At 37.0% G+C, this 16,839-nt stretch overlaps 1 protein-coding gene across 4 annotated transcripts in view; it reads left to right on the forward strand.

The window, feature by feature from the left end:
• The window catches only part of LOC114198943 (uncharacterized), a 55,034-nt gene that overhangs the window by 20,227 nt on the left and 17,968 nt on the right, over positions 1-16,839 (forward strand). For 3 of the 4 annotated variants that reach the window (XM_088028448.1, XM_088028449.1, XM_088028450.1), the window contains exon 5: positions 4,058-6,369. In XM_088028448.1, coding sequence (XP_087884574.1) covers positions 4,058-5,082 — 1,025 coding nt within the window. In that variant the 3' untranslated portion in view covers positions 5,083-6,369. Of the gene's footprint in view, positions 1-4,057; positions 6,370-16,839 lie in introns of those variants that run through there. The other variant, XM_088028451.1, reaches the window with a different exon arrangement.

Consider the following 16,839-nt stretch of genomic DNA (forward strand, 5'->3'; position numbering starts at 1 on the left):
AGTTTTCTCAGTATCTCTCATTAATCTCTTTTCAGACACATCAGCTAACTGGTTTATTTTTTAAGAAACATTTCTCCTCTAACCTGTTCTTCTGTCCCAGTTGAGACTATTACATAGCTATCATTTTAGAATTTCTCATTATCATCCCATTGATTCCCTTCACCATGCTCCTTTGATTTTCTTTTGATTCGCTTCTATATTTGGATGCCTTGGATACATTGATATACTTTGACTCTTGGATCTCTTGCCATCCTCATTCTTGGTTTATTCCTTCATTATTCTAAGGCACATATCCCAAAAGCAACCAAGGAAAGTATTCAAGAAAAGTACATGGTGTATTTTATGAACCCTTATATGTCTGAAAATGTTTTCGTTTAACCCTCATTTTTCATAGATATTTCACTGGAGATGTAATTTTAGGTTGAAAAACTTAACTTCAAAATTTTGATGGCATTGCTCCATGGATTTTTTAAAATTTAGCATCTAGTATCATTGAGAAATCTAAAACACATTCAGGTTCTTAATTCTTTTATGTGATTTGTTTAATATCTTTGGAAACTTTTAGAATTTATTCTTTATAATGTTTAATATAATATTATTAATTTAATATTTATATTTATTTATTATATATTTATATTAAATAATATTTAATTTAATATAATATTTCAAGTTGAGGTATCATGATGTTGATTTTATTCTTTCATTTGGGCACTGACTGAGACATTTCATTATAGAAACAAAATCTCTGAGATTTTCTTGTATTATTTTCTTGCTTATTTATTCCCCATTATCTTCTCTGTTTCAAATTTTGAATGTTCACTTTTTATTTCCAGTGCCTGGCACCATGTCTGACACATAGTATGGGCTCATTAAATTTTTTGAATGATTGAACACTCATAATTCAGATCTTGAATTTCTTGTCTTAGCTCTAGAATCTTTTTCTATTTTTCATATTTTTTGTACTTTCTGTGAGATTTTATTAAGTTCTAATTCTCATTGTTTGAATATTTTTTCTGACATTATTCTCTTATGAGATTGTTATATGTTTTTAGAAGCATTCTTTTTCTGAATTTTTAAATTTTTCTCCACTGTCACTTTCCTGAGTTTTTTTCTTGTTCATTTTAATCTCTCATGTATGTTTAAGATTTTCCTGAAATTGTTAATGACTCAAGGCTGTCTGCTCATATAAAACTGTGGTAGTAAAAAGTTGGTCTGAGCTCATTTATATCTGAGGATGTGTAAATTTATTGGTGGTAGTCACTGTAGAGTGATCTGCTTAGAACAGTTCATTGACTGAGTCCACTTATCAAGTCTTCTCTATTGGGCTGGTTTTCTCCAGAATGGAATCCTCTACTTTCTTTCTGGGAATCAATAAAATGAGCTTGACTGCCAGATTCTGAAAGTTTACTGAGGATATCAGGCTGGGGGATCAGCCTGCTGTATGGGGTAGATTTGAGAATCTGAGGTCTGTCTGTTTCTTACAGATTTTTAGTTAATCTTCCTTTTTGCAGCCCCTCATGCACCCAACTTTCAAAGATACCTATTGATTGCAGTTCTTGGAAATAACTAGATTGTACAGTAAGACCAATCTGCAACCTAGGTTTCAGTGTGTTTATGGTTGACACATTATTTATTCTCATTACCTCTACTCTAGCTTCCAAAATTTGGTTGTTGCTCTTCCCTCTCCTATTCTTTGTCCTCATGGAGTTTCTTCCTTTGTTTAATCTCATCACTATCACTTTAGTGGGACTTCTTGAAGGAACAGTAATAAATGTATATATTCACTGTGTGGTGTTTGAAAAGAGTGTGTCCTTTTTTTTCTAGAGGAATTTTTTAAGACATCTTTTATTAAGGAGTATATTTTCAAATACTTGCTAATTGAGTCAGTTAATAAATATTTGTTGATCTTCCAGTATGTATCAGATACTGCACTTAGAATTGGATACACATTGTTGAAGTCAATAGACATTTTACTTTTAAAACGAAGTAAACACAAGGGGAAAAGATTCAGGGGAAAAGATATTAAGTGAACCTGAATAAATATGTAATTACAAATTCTGAAAATCTTAAGGAAGAGAACAGAGTGCTAAAAGTGTAATTACAGGGAGGGTATAATTTGGTCATGGAGTCAGGGAAGGCCTCAAAAAGTATGACCTTTAGAGATTTGGAAAATGGGCAATAGTTATCAAGGCCAAGAGTGAAAAAAACTACGAGACATAAGGAAAATTCCTGGAAAGACCCTAAGAGGGACTAAAAACTGGGAGCATTTGAAGAACTGCAAAATAGGGCCAGCATGGATGGAGCCTAGCAACCAAAAGGGAGCATAGCTTGAGATTTGTTTGAAGAGGCAGGCAGCAACCAGGTCATTTAGAGCTTTGTAGACCATGTTCAGCAGTTTGGCTTTTATTGTAAGAGAAATATAAGGGTTGGATTTAAGATTGCAAACCTCAAGTGGGGAAACTAGGAAAGAAAGAGGCTGTCCTGATAGTTCAAGAGATGTATTAGATATTTTATTGAAAATAGGAAGAAGAGTTTCAAGATATATTTAGGAGCAAGATTAGGAGGTATTTGCTGAATAATTATATGAGAGAAAGAGACGATGGTACTCGAATGATTTTCACTTTTTTGGTTTGAGGCTTTCCCACTGGGTCCATAGTGTGGTCTTCAAAACACTTCACTGCCTAATATCCCCATTTTTGTACAGAGATTCTTTCGTATTATCTCTCAAATACTAAACACTTATGCCAAATACTTTTTATATATTATTTATAATCCTCACAATGATTATAAGAGTTATTACTTCTATTATATAAACAGAGAATTGAGGGCCTAGAAAAATGAACTACTTTGGGCAAGAAAACAAAGCTTGTAATTAACTTGAGTGTGAGTTCAAAATTCATGACTGAATCTGGTAGCTCTGAACTTCCAGTAGCACAGAACACTGCCTTTATAGTCTCTTCCTTCTCTTTAAACCTACAAATACCCTTCCTGTCAGTTGGTCATCGCTATCATAATGCTTATGTACTTGTTAAGTCCTTTTCTCTTCTAAGATCAGTATCACAGAATTCCAAGCCAAAAAGTATTTTCATCAAACCCCAAACATAGTCCATATTTAGCCACAAAAGAACCCTTGCTATCTACCATTCAAACTAGATTCATTCATTCTCCCATCTGGATTGCCACCCTCTATTTCCTTATCATTTGTTAAAGAGACCCTGGGCCTCCAGTTGCAGAATCTAGACCAATGCTGTCCAATAGAACTTCCAGCAATGATGGAAATATCCTATGTTTGTCATTTCCAACATGGTAGTCCCTAGCCACAACAGGCCACTGGAAATGTGGATAGTGCCACTGAGGAATTAAATTTGAATTTTTATTTAGTTTTAATTATGTTAAATTTAAATACACACATATGCTCATGGCTACTCTAATGGACAACATAGATCTACCCAGGGGCTGGCAACATTTTCCTAAAGGGCCAGGTAATAAATATTTTTAAGTTTGCAGTCAGTGTGTTCTCTGTTACAACTACTCAGTTCTGCCATTTTAGCTTAAAAGCAGTCATAGACAATATGTAAACAAGTGTAGCTATCTTCCAATAAATCTTTACTTATAAAAATTGTTGCAGTGCTACAGGCCAAGTATGCCAAACCCTGGGAATTTTTTCTTAGACATATTCATTTAATCCCGATAGTAACTTTTTTAAGTAGGTATGATCATTTCCCTTATTTTACAGTTCATCTGCGGGATGTTCTTATAGCTGTGTGTGCATATGCTGTGAGATTTTATATGTGTATTTATGATTAGAGTCATTTTGTAACAAGGGAGATAAGACTTAAGTCATCTTTATGTTCAGCAAGTTCCCCTTAGTAGTTCTGATCAATAGCAATGTTTGGAAACCAATAGCTTATTACTGCCCTCATCTTACTATATGATCTGTCCTCGCTCTTTTCTTGTCTATTTTTTTAAAGTTCAGTTTAATTCTTCCATTTCTATTGAAGTTTTATTTCTCCCAAACAAGAAAAATGTGAGTGATTACTTTCATATTTTCTTTCAGTCCTGGAATCAAGATGTGAGACCAAGAAATTATTTCTGAAGAAGGAAATTTATGAAATAGAGTCAGCGCAGTGGGAGATAATGGAAAGACTTACAAGACATGACCTTCAGTGCTCTAGTTTCAGAGATGATTGGGAATGTAATGGCCAGTTTGAGAAACAACATGGCTCTCAGGAGGGACACTTCAGTCAACTGATATTCACCCATGAAGGCATGCCCACTTTCAGTCAGCATCCATCCTTTACATTACAGCAAATCATTAATAATAAAGAGAAATACTGTGCAACGAAGGAATATAGGAAAACCTTTAGACATGACTCACAACTTAGTACACATCAGATAATTCATACCATTGAGAAACCCTATGAATGTAAGGAATGTGGAAAGGCCTTTAGACATCCCTCAAGACTCAGTCATCATCAGAAAATTCATACTGGCAAGAAACCCTTTGAATGTAAGGAATGTGGGAAAACATTTATTTGTGGTTCAGACCTTACTCGACATCACAGAATTCACACTGGTGAGAAACCCTATGAATGTAAGGAATGTGGAAAGGCCTTTAGTAGTGGCTCAAACTTCACTCGACATCAGAGAATTCACACTGGTGAAAAGCCCTATGAATGTAAAGAATGTGGGAAGGCTTTTAGTAGTGGCTCAAACTTTACTCAACATCAGAGAATTCATACGGGGGAGAAACCCTATGAATGTAAAGAATGTGGCAATGCCTTTAGTCAGAGCTCACAACTTATTAAACATCAGAGAATTCATACAGGTGAAAAACCCTATGAATGTAAGGAATGTGAAAAGGCGTTTCGTTCTGGTTCAGACCTTACTCGACATCAGAGAATTCATACTGGTGAGAAGCCCTATGAATGTAAGATATGTGGGAAAGCCTATTCTCAGAGTTCACAACTTATTAGTCATCATAGAATTCATAGTGGTGAGAAACCCTATGAATATAGGGAATGTGGAAAGACCTTTAATTATGGCTCACAACTTATTCAACATCAAAATTTGTACTGGTGATAAACCATAGAATATATGAAATCTGTAGGAAGGCTTTCAATTACAGCTCAAAACTTCAACATTAGAGAATTTATCTTGATAATAATCCCTTTAAATAGAATAATGTGAAAACATCTTCTTTGTTGATTCTAGCTTATTCAACCTGAGAAAAATCATGTAGGAGAAACACCCTATAAGTAGAATATATTTTGGAAGCCCTTTAATAAAAGCATATATTTCTTTTGACATTAGATAAATCAAGCTAGCAAATACTGAAAATCATAGCACTTTTGACACCTTTTTAACCTTATTTTAAACCTCAGAATTCATGTGAAATATAATCCTAATTTTCATTTCCCCCCTAATTTGTCTATAGTTCCTATATTCTTAGTATTTTAACCCATCTTAAATTTATGTGACTGTAAAGTCCAATTTCTTTACATCACAGTTTGTAAAACACCTTTAAAACCTGAAAGAAGTGACCTCTTTATTCAAAGATGGCTTACTCTTTGTTATTTACAAAACTTAGGCTTTCTTCTTGTAAAAACAGTGATGAAAAACAACACAGTAAATAGAGATCCTTTCATTGCTTCCTGGTGTTTCCTTACGTTGCGATATAAGGATGTGTGACATCATTTTATCAAATTCCTATTGAAAGAAATTGTAGTTTCCCAGAGTTTTTGCCATTATTCACAGTTTCCTAATGGAAATTCTCCCTAGGCATATCTTTGTATCATGTATTTTAATTGCAGAAATAATGCATGAACATATTTTCCTTTTAAAAGATTTAAACATTGCAAGTAAGGCAAACATACGACTACCATCCTTGTACCCATTTCCCATTCTGAAGGATAGCCATCTGTTTAGTATTTATCCTTCTTAAGCATATTTCTATGTTTTTATACATATTTGTCTCAGTAGAAATTATAAAATGGGGATAATTATAATACCTACCTCAAAATTTTGTGTGAGGATCAAATAAATTAAGACACATAAACTGCTTAGAATTGTGCCTGTCATATAATAAATACTCACTGAATGTTGGTCATTTATTCATCGTTGTCATTAGTATTATTTGTTGAAAAACAGTTTCTGCAGAACTTGCTGAACATCAGGCAGGACATACAGTTGAAAAAAGTCACCACTCGGTAATGAATTCAGAAAATTTTACATCATGACTTATTTCATATGGAACATGAAATAATCCTAGGTGTTGGTGGGGAAAGTAATGTGTGTACCATGTGCAAAGGACTTCACTCAGACTGGCATCCTTTTTACTACATCATATAATACCTAACATAAAAATAAATAAAAATATAAACAAACCATTGTGAAACTGATGGAAAAGTATGAAAAGACAAACAGAATCGTGTTTGAAAAATGGATAAATACACACACAAAGAGAAACCTTAGAGTTACTGATTTAGAATGTTATATTAGGGGTGCCTGGCTGGCTTAGTGGAGCGTGCAACTCTTGGTCTTAGGGTTGTGAGTTCAAGCCCCAAGTTGGGTGTAGAGATTACTTAAAATCTTTTTTAAAAACTAAAAATAAAAGGGGCACCTGGGTGGCTCATGGTTGAGCATTGCTGGTCCTGGGATTGAGCCCCACACTGGACTCCCAGCTCAGCAGGGAATCTGCTTCTCCCTCTGCCTCTCCCTGCCCCGACCCCGCTCTCTCTCTGTCTCTAGAATGAATAAAATCTTTAAAATTTTTTAAATAAAAAAATAAATAAAATGTTAAATACAATGCTTCTTTCTGATACATTTGAAAACCTAAATTATTTTTTTAGGAAAATAAAAATTACAGCATTGTCTCAGAGAACTCTTGGAAGATTTATAAAAACACAGAAAAGGGGAAAATTAGTGTGATATAGTAACTATTACTACTAATGAAGCACCAAACCAAATTTCTTTTCAGGCAAAACATTATCAACTGTTTTTTTGTTTGTTTTTGTTTTTAGAGAGAGAGATGGGGAGATGGGCAGAGGGAGAGGAAGAAAGAATCTCAAACAGGCTCCACACCCAGTGCAAGCCTGACTTGGGGCTCGATCTAACAACCCTGAGATCATAACCTCAGCTGAAATCTAGACTTGGACACCTAACCACCAAGTGCCCCTAGACATCTCATAACATACTCAGATATAATCTTGATGTTAGAACAATCTTGGGACACCCAAAAAGGAAAGTATTTTTCGGTGTCATCCATGAAGATATATGCAAGCATACTAAAGAAAATAGCAAACTATAGGTACTTATTAAAAGAATAGAAATGAACCTGGTTGTGACAGTAGCTAAAGAGGATGATATCCAGTGCCCGGTTCCAGCTAACTGATGTGAAGAAACACAGGCCCCATTTTGCCAGCTCTTCTGATTTTTTGAGAGAATCCAGATATTTTATTTTTTAGTGTGTGATAGCTCTTGATTTTTTAAAAAATGTTTATTTTGAGAGAGCACGAATGGGAGGTGGGGAGAGGAGCAGACGAAGAGGGAGAAGCAGGCTCCCTGCTGAACTGGGAACCTGATGTGGGGCTTGATCCCAGGACCCCGGGATCATGACCTGAGTCAAAGGCATACGCTTAACGAACAGAGCCACCCAGGTGCCCCAATAGCTCTTGAGTTTTAAGTGGTAGTTCAGATTTTTATTTAAGGACACCATGAGGGCCAAAGAAGACATACGGACTGCACAAACAGCCCATGAGTTACTTTTATTCTGGAGACTAGAGCAGTGAGTTTTTAATAGCGTAAACTCCTTGGTCCCAAGGAAATTTAAGGAAAGGAAGGAATGGTACAAAACAAGATAATTTACCCAGAATTTCTTAGATGTGAACAGGTTTAGATTAAAATATTTCCAGGGACAGGGGCGCCTGGGTGGCTCAGTCATTAGGCACCTGCCTTGGGCTCAGGTCATGATCCCAGAGTCCTGGGATCAACATCAGGCTCCCTGCTCAGCAGGAGGCCTGCTTCATCCCTCCCCCACTCCCCCTGCTTTTGTTCCCTTTCTTGCTGTGTCTCTCTGTCAAATAAATATAAAAATATATATATTTCCAGGGATAGAGTAAGCTCCAAATGTAAGGATTTTTTTTTAAAGGACTTGATTCAGCCCCAATATTTTCTACATATAGTTCTTTATTCTAAGCATCATATCAAGTTTAAAAATTGGATATATTTTATATGTTGCATATCCCATTGTTGAGATATTTTATATGCATATATATGTACATTTTAAAAATAGTTAACCTGTGAAGAGGAAAACTAGCCTGACCATCACAGTTTTGCACTAGCAACAAAAATGTCACTGGAATTATGTATTGTGTTCTAGATGAAAGGTTAGCAGCCTTTCCATAAATAGCCAGATAGTAAATATTTTAGCCCTGTGAGCCATACTATTTCTGCTGGAACTACTTAACTCTATCATTAGAGTGTGGAAGCCTACCAAAAGTCCTAGATTAAGAAATCTGAAGTTAAGGGCGCCTGGGTGGCTCAGTTGGTTAAGCGACTGCCTTCGGCTCAGGTCATGATCCTGGAGTCCCGGGATCGAGTCCCGCATCGGGCTCCCTGCTCAGCGGGGAGTCTGCTTCTCCCTCTGACCCTCACTCCTCTCATGTGCGCGCTCTCTCTCTCTCTCTCATTCTCTCTCTCAAATATATAAATAAAATCTTAAAAAAAAAAAAAAGAAATCTGAAGTTAAGAAAATGTCCCACATCTTAACTTTGTTTAGGTTAGGTTAGTGTTTTGAAATAGATCTTTTCTATGCCTCAATTTTCATGCTTAGCAGCAACTTCCTCCATTGGATAGATACCATTCTTGGAAGGAAAATCCCATATAATATCCCAAAGTTACAGGTCTGTCCTTCCATTCCCCACTTCCTTTTTTCTTAGATCCCATATTAGAGGGTTTTGGTTTTTAAAAAACATTGAGTTATTTTGTTACAGGCATATGCCCGTAAAATATTTTATAATCAATTTAAGAAAAGTGGAGTGGGGACCCCTGGGTGGCTCATTAGTTGAGCGTCCAACTCTTGATTTCAGCTCAGGTCATGATCTCAAGGTTGTGAGATCAAGCCCCACAGTGGGCTTCACACTCCGTGTGGAGTTTGCTTGGGATTCTCTCTCTTCCGCTGCCCCTCCCCCTGCTTGCATGTGCTCTCTCTCCCCCTAAATTTAAAAATCTTTTAAAAGAAAGAAAAGTAGAGCAAATAAGAGAATTAGTAAAAAAGGATATTTTGTTCAAATATTTTGCATTACTATCAAAACAAGGACTGCTAAATGAAATTTTATATATTCTTTTTTAAGCCTATTTTAAGTTATTTGTTATTTGTTAAGTTCCTCATCAAAAATTACAGAGATAGGGGCGCCTGGGTGGCTCAGTCGTTAAGCGTCTGCCTTCAGCTCAGGTCATGATCCCAGGGTCCTGGGATCGAGCCCCGTATCGGGCTCCCTGCTCCGCAGGAGGCCTGCCTCTCCCTCTCCAACTCCCCCTGCCGTGTTCCCTCTCTCTGTCTCTCTGTCGAATAAATAAAATCTTTAAAAAAAAATTACAGAGATAATGCATTTGCACCCAAACCAATGAAGCAATACCAATAAACAAAAAAATAATTTTTGAACCTTGTGTATATCCCCCATATACTTCTTTATACTTAAACATTAACACAACCAATTTATTTTAGTATATTTTTACCCAAAAAATGGATGATACCTTATACATTTGTCTGTAATTTGCTTTTTAAATTCAACTGCATTTTGAATTTTCCCGGTCAGTAAATGATGATTTAACTTAGTTCTTATTTTTATTTTTTTGAGATTATTTATTTATTTGAGAGAGAGAGCAGAGTGTGGGAGAGAGAACACAAGTGGGGGGGAGGGGCAGAGGGAGAGGGAGAAGCAGGCTCCCTGCTCCATTGAGCAGGGAGCCAGATGCTGGGCTTGATCCCAGGACCCTGGGATCATGACCTGAGCCACAAGCGGACACTTAACCAACTGAGCCACCCAGGTGCCTCTTAACTTAGTTTTTAGAATGGTTACATTATATTGCATACCCAAGTATGCTTATACCAATACCTATTCAACTATTCCCCAACTTCGATATTTCAGACTGTTTCCTCTTTGCCATTTAAAAGTAGTGCTTCAATAAACATTCCTATTTTATATTCTTCTCTATTTATTTCATTTCTATAAAATAGGTTTCCCAAACCATTTCCATGTTTTCTGTTTCTTAGGAAGGTATTGTTTATAGAAACTTTTGGAGGGAAGAGGATAAAGGAATAGAGTGTGCAGTTTTTCATATATGTGGGTGTATATACACACAGATTTTAACATTTTAATCCATCTGGAATTCATTATTGTATATGGTGTGATACAGGATGTCAGCTCTGTTTCCATTCAGGAATAAACCCAATTATGCCACAGCCAACTACTGAACTATTCCTCTTTCTCCTACTAGATTAAAATACTTTTATCATATATTAAATGCTCGTATCCTCATCTATTTCTGTGCTTTTACAGCGATCTTTAACTTACACTTTTTAGTAACTTATTACTTGGAAATAGAGTTATGTGTATTATTAAAGTTTTTTTTAAGATTTTTAAAATTTACTTATTGAGAGAGAGAGAGAACTGTAGAGAGAGAGCATGAGAGGGAGGAAGGTCAGACGGAGAAGCAGACTCCCCGCTGAGCAGGGAGCCCGATGTGGGACTTGATCCTGGGACTCCAGGATCATGACCTGCGCTGAAGGCAGTCACTCAACCAACTGAGCCACCCAGGCACCCGAGTTATGTATATTATTAATATGTTGGTTTTATTTGAAAATAAAGACAAATGATTCTTTATTAGAATTTTTTATTTTATCCATTTCCAATAAGAAACTAATTGAGATTATATTTTGAATTTTATTCAACTTAAATACTGAGTATTTCCAAATGAGTTCACATTGAATTGACCTTGAGTGAATATTAATACACGTATGTCTCCAAATGTCTTTGACAACTTTTCATCTCCTTTCCCTCTAATATCTTTACGATATAATGCTTCACAATACTTAAAATATGCTAGTAATAGCTGAGCATTTAATATCTCTTATTAGGGTATTGATTAAAAATGATAGATTCTTTTGATCTTTATAATCTGTGGATAAAGTAGTATCTGTCTCACAGTATTTTTTTTTTTAAGATTTTATTTATTTTAGGCACCTGGGTGGCTCAGTTGGTTAAGTGACTGCCTTCGGCTCAGGTCATGGTCCTGGAGTCCCTGAATCGAGTCCCACATCAAGCTCCCTGCTCGGCGGGGAGTCTGCTTCTCCCTCTGACCCTCCCCCCTCTCATGTGCTCTCTCTCTCATTCTCTCTCTCTCAAATAAATAAAATCTTTAAAAAAAAGATTTTATTTATTTATTAGAGAGAGACATGAGCAGGGGGGAGGGGTAGAGGGAGAGAGAGAAGCAGGCTTCCTGCTGAGCAGGGAGACTGATATGGTGTCTCAGTATTTATACTTATTTCACTTTCTTTTTTCATGTTGTAGTCACAGTGAATACTTCAATAGATTCTGTAGAGCATATCAAATAGATTATTTTTGTCTTTTATTGTGGATGTCTAGGAAGTACATTTTTCCTTGAGAACAATACTAAAGGTCATGCTGATCCAGGCAGTTTGCACATTCTAAATCTGGAAATAATAATATGTACTTATATATCACATATATATATCATATTTAACCAGTCTATAATAGTATATTTTGTCTAGATTAATAGCATACATATGAAACCCCCAAATTTAACTACTGCCCTATTAATGTACTACTTCCAAGATTATTACCATCCCATAGTGAACAAGCATTCACACATATTTGTGGGCATTTACTTCACTATTTCCTTAAAATAACTTCTAAAAGTTGAATCTGTGGTCTTTGATATATGTTACTAAACTGCCCTCGTGAGCATAACTATTTTCTACTTCCATGCCTATCCTGATATTTATCTTTAAAATTTTTCTCTGCCTAATTTAAAAGAATTCATTTTATTTTATTCATGGTTTTTTGAGAGAGAGAGCCAGAGCAAGAGCACAAGTTGGGGGTGGGGGGCAGGAGCAGAGAGGCAGTGGGAGAGGAAGAGAGAGAATCCCAAGCAGGCATGGAGCCCAATGCTAGGCTCAATCTCACAACCCTGAGATCATGACCTGAGCCGAAATCAAGAGCTGGAAGCTTATCCAACTGAGCCACCCAGGTGCCCCAAAAGAATTCATTTAAAATCACACTTCTTTTGAGATCATTCTTCTCACTAAATTGATTAAATTTGTATGCTTATTAACAATATATTTTTTCTTTGATTAACTGCCTGTTCACACCCTTTTTCCATTGCTATGTTTATTTTTTATTGCTTTCTGTCACTGTATGAAATAATATAAGAATACATCTTTGTAAAGATACAAATACATTTGCAATTTCTCATAGGCTTTGAAGTCATTAAGAGAACGCCTTGGCCTGCTGCTACTGAGGAGCTCTTTACATTCAGAAGCCCACCTGCTCATGACAGCAATGATGTAAGTGTGATATTGTGATTTATAATAAGAAATATATAATTGGTCTTCCTCTTGTTTTTGGCACAAAGCTCCTAAAACAATTGGAATTTCCTGTGATGAGAACAATCAAGGTATCTTTTGATGGGTTAATAAGGTGACTTTTTATTTTCTTTAAATTTTTTTATTGTTATGTTAATCACCATACATTACATCATTAGTTTTTGATGTAGTGTTCCATGATTCATTGTTTGTGCATAACACCCAGTGCTCCACGCAGAACGTGCCCTCTTTAATACCCATCACCAGGCTAACCCATCCCCCCACCCCCACCTCCCCTCTAGAACCCTCAGTTTGTTTTTCAGAGTCCATCATCTCTCATGGTTCATCTCCCCCTCCGATTTACTCCCCTTCATTCTTCCCCTCCTGCTATCTTCTTCTTTTTTTTTTTTCTTAACATATATTGCATTATTTGTTTCAGAGGTACAGATCTGTGATTCAACAGTCTTGCACAATTCACAGCGCTCACCATAGCACATACCCTCCCCACTGTCTATCACCCAGCCACCCCATCCCTCCCACCCCCCACCACTCCAGCAACCCTCAGTTTGTTTCCTGAGATTAAGAATTCCTCATATCAGTGAGGTCATATGATACATGTCTTTCTCTGATTGATTTATTTCACTCAGTGTAACACCCTCCAGTTCCATCCATGTCGTTGCAAATGGCAAGATCTCATTCCTTTTGATGGCTGCATAATATTCCATTGTGTATATATACCACATCTTCTTTATCCATTCATCTGTTGATGGACATCTTGGCTCTCTCCACAGTTTGGCTATTGTGGACATTGCTGCTATAAACATTGGGGTGCACGTACCCCTTCAGATCCCTACATTTGTATCTTTGTGGTAAATACCCAGTAGTGCAATTGCTGGATCATATGGTAGCTCTATTTTCAACTTTTTGAGGAACCTCCATACTGTTTTCCAGAGTGGTTGCACCAGCTTGCATTCCCACCAACAGTGTAGGAGGGTTCCCCTTTCTCCGCATCCCCACCAACATCTGTCATTTCCTGACTTGTTAATTTTAGCCATTCTGACTGGTGTGAGGTGGTATCTCACTGAGGTTTTGATTTGGATTTCCCTGATGCTGAGCGATTTTGAGCACTTTTTCATGTGTCTGTTGGCCATTTGGATGTCTTCTTTAATAAGGTGACTTTTGGAACACCTAAGGATTAGGGTCTATGCTTTAGAAGCCCTATGCTTCCCTTCCATCTGTCTGTTCCTGAGTTATAGCTTTTTATAATAAACTGGTACTCAAGTAAGTAAAATGTTTCTGTGAGTTCTATGAGCCGCTCTAGCAAATTAATTGAACCCAAGGAGGAAGTCACTGGAACCTTGAATATATAGCAGTTGGTCACAAGAACAGGTGATAACTTGGACTTGTGACTGGCATCTGAAGTAGTTGGGGGAATTCTTGTAGGACAGAGCTTTTAAACTGTGAGCTCTGATGCTATCTCCATGTAGACAGTGTCAGAATTGAGTTGAATTTTGGATCCCCAGCGGGTTCCCAAGAATTGCCTGGTGGTGTGGGGAACCTCCCCTCTCTGACAAACACATTGGAATTGGGTGTAGAACCCTTTGGTAAGCAAGTATGAGTTTTGGTCCAGGCAATCTACACCTACGGAGTGACCAATGCAGCAGCACCCTCCCCCTGGACAGGTATCCAGCAACCATAGAGGCTTAAGCCAGCACCCCAGTAGTAATGCATTTGAGGGTGCACACAAGCTACCAACACTGCTTCTGTAATTAGAATTCATTCACCCAACTTTTGCTCGGCTTTGGAAAAGCTATTCCCTGGACACCTTGTTTCTACCAATGCAAGTGGCACTGAGTGTCAAGGCTGTGTAAAGAAGCAAAAGAGTTGGTCACTAGCAGGGAAGGCAAACATGAAGCATTGGAAGAAATCAGAAAGAAGCTGACTTCAAAGAAAATTCACTGTTGCCTGATAAATTGTGTTCTATTACCTCACCAATAGCTAGCTTTCATGCCAAGACGTATCCATTCTAATGATGTTGCTGTTTTATTTAAATGCAGGTGATAGCTGGCATGAGAGGATATAATAGAAATGAACATGAACTTAAAGGAAAACACCATACTGTAAAAATACCTCTTCAAAACCAAATATCATAAATATATTTGAAACTGAGTTCATAATGATGTAAAATCAAACTTAATAGCTGACATGCTATAAAGAAGAGCTTTCCTTTTTCACTCCATTTTTTCTCATTTATGGATTTTTATTTATAAGGCTTTTTTAGATCTATTTGTTCATTTGAGAGAGCGACAGAGAGAGTGAGCAGGGGGAGGGGCAGAGTGGAGAGAGAATCCTCAAGCAGACTCCCCATGGAGCCAGGAGCCCACCCAAGATCATGACCTGAACCAAAACCAAGAGTCGGCCGCCCAACCAAAACCAACTGAGCCACCCAGGAGCCCAGATTTTAATATATTTAATATGTTACAGTCAATTAGAGAAATTATTGATGGCACAGGAATGGAATTACTTTAAGTAGTTTTTAAATATTCTAATTTTATAACTAAGAGGGATATATTCTAAAACAGGGGCTGGCAACCTTTTTCTGTAAAGGGCCAGGTAGTAAATTGGTTGATTCTCATTATTTGTGCATTCCATATTTGTGAACTTACCTACCTGCTAAAATTTTATTTGTGATCCCAAAGTCAGTACCTGCAGCACTTTTGTGTTCATTCATGGACATGTGAAGAAAAATGAAAAATGAGTCCCTTGACACACATGTTCTCAGCTGAAGTCAAATAAGGTAACCCTCCGCTTTCTTGTTTCAGCTCTTATACCGTAAATAAGTGTTTTTTTGGGTGCCTGGGTGGGTCAGTCATTAAGCATCTGCCTTCAGCTCAGGTCATGATCCCGGAGTCCTGGGATCGCATCAGGCTCCCCGCTCAGCGGGAAGCCTGCTTCTCCCTCTCCCACTCCCCCTGTTTGTGTTCTCTCCCTGTGTCTCTCTCTGTCAAATAAATAAAATCTTTAAAAAAAAAAATAAGTGTTCTTTTCAGTCTCTTTAGTACCATGGGTTTTTTTTTCCTTTTGTGCTTTTATTGGTGATTTTGCTGTTTCAAATGACCCCAAAGCATAGTGCTGAAGTGCTGCCTAGTGTTCCTAAGCACAAGTCTGTGATGTGCCTTACAGAGAAAATACATGTATTAGATCAGCTTTATTCAGGCATGAGCTATAGTGCTTTTGGCCATGAGTCCAATGTTGATGAATCAACTATACATAAACTGTGTATTTTTTTAAAAGGATTTTATTTATTTGTCAGAGAGAGAGAGAGCACAAGCTGGGGAAGTGGCAGGCAGAGGGAGAAGCAGGCTTCCCGCTGAGCAAGGAGCCTGATGAAGGACTCCATCCCAGGAACCTGGGATCATGACCTGAGCTGAAGGCAGATACTTAACCGACTGAGCCACCCAGGTCTCCCAACTGTGTCTTCAACTAGAAACACATAAAACCAGGTATGTATTGATTGGTTGAAGAAAATGTCATCAGATATTTGGAGGAAACCCCGTATTTCCTTTAGGAGCAATGGTTTGCTAATTCAGTGTTTGCAACAACTTTATAGAACTACTGTGAATAATGAGAATTGACTGTATTTTAGGCTCTGCAGGCCATTCAGTCTGCATAACTACTCAATTCTGCCCTTGTAGCTCAAATGCAGCCATAGACAATGCATACATGAACATGGCTATGTTCCCAGTAAAACTTTATTTATGGACACTGAAATTTGAAATGCATGATTTTCACACCTCACAAAATATTACTCTTTTGATTTTTTTAAACCACTTAAAAAGATAGATATTGTTCTTTACTCACTAGCTATGCAACAGATGGCAGGCCAGATTTGGCCTGCAGGCTGTAGTTTGCCAACCCCTGCTTTAGAATAACTATAATCTAAAATTGTATGTACTAGCTTTCTTGTTAGTAATAATATTGGCATTACCATTTTAAACTATTTTATGGCCATTCTAGGTTACTGCAAATATATAAATATGCTAATATTACTAGGAACCAGGATTTCTAGAGAAAGATCATTAGAGAAAAAAAGCAGAAATATAAAAGGTAAGAATAAAACCTTTGTAACATTAAATCTGAATTAGTAATGTCAGCATGAACTGATACTTTGAGTCTTAAACAAGTTTCTTGCCCTCCTTTAACAAAGAAGAATATCTGATCTAGAACTTAAG

The sequence above is a fragment of the Eumetopias jubatus genome, unplaced genomic scaffold (assembly GCF_037043125.1).
Source record: "Eumetopias jubatus isolate StellerSeaLion01/CBP00866 unplaced genomic scaffold, mEumJub1_p1.0 scaffold_10, whole genome shotgun sequence".
Taxonomy (NCBI): Eukaryota; Metazoa; Chordata; class Mammalia; order Carnivora; family Otariidae; genus Eumetopias; species Eumetopias jubatus.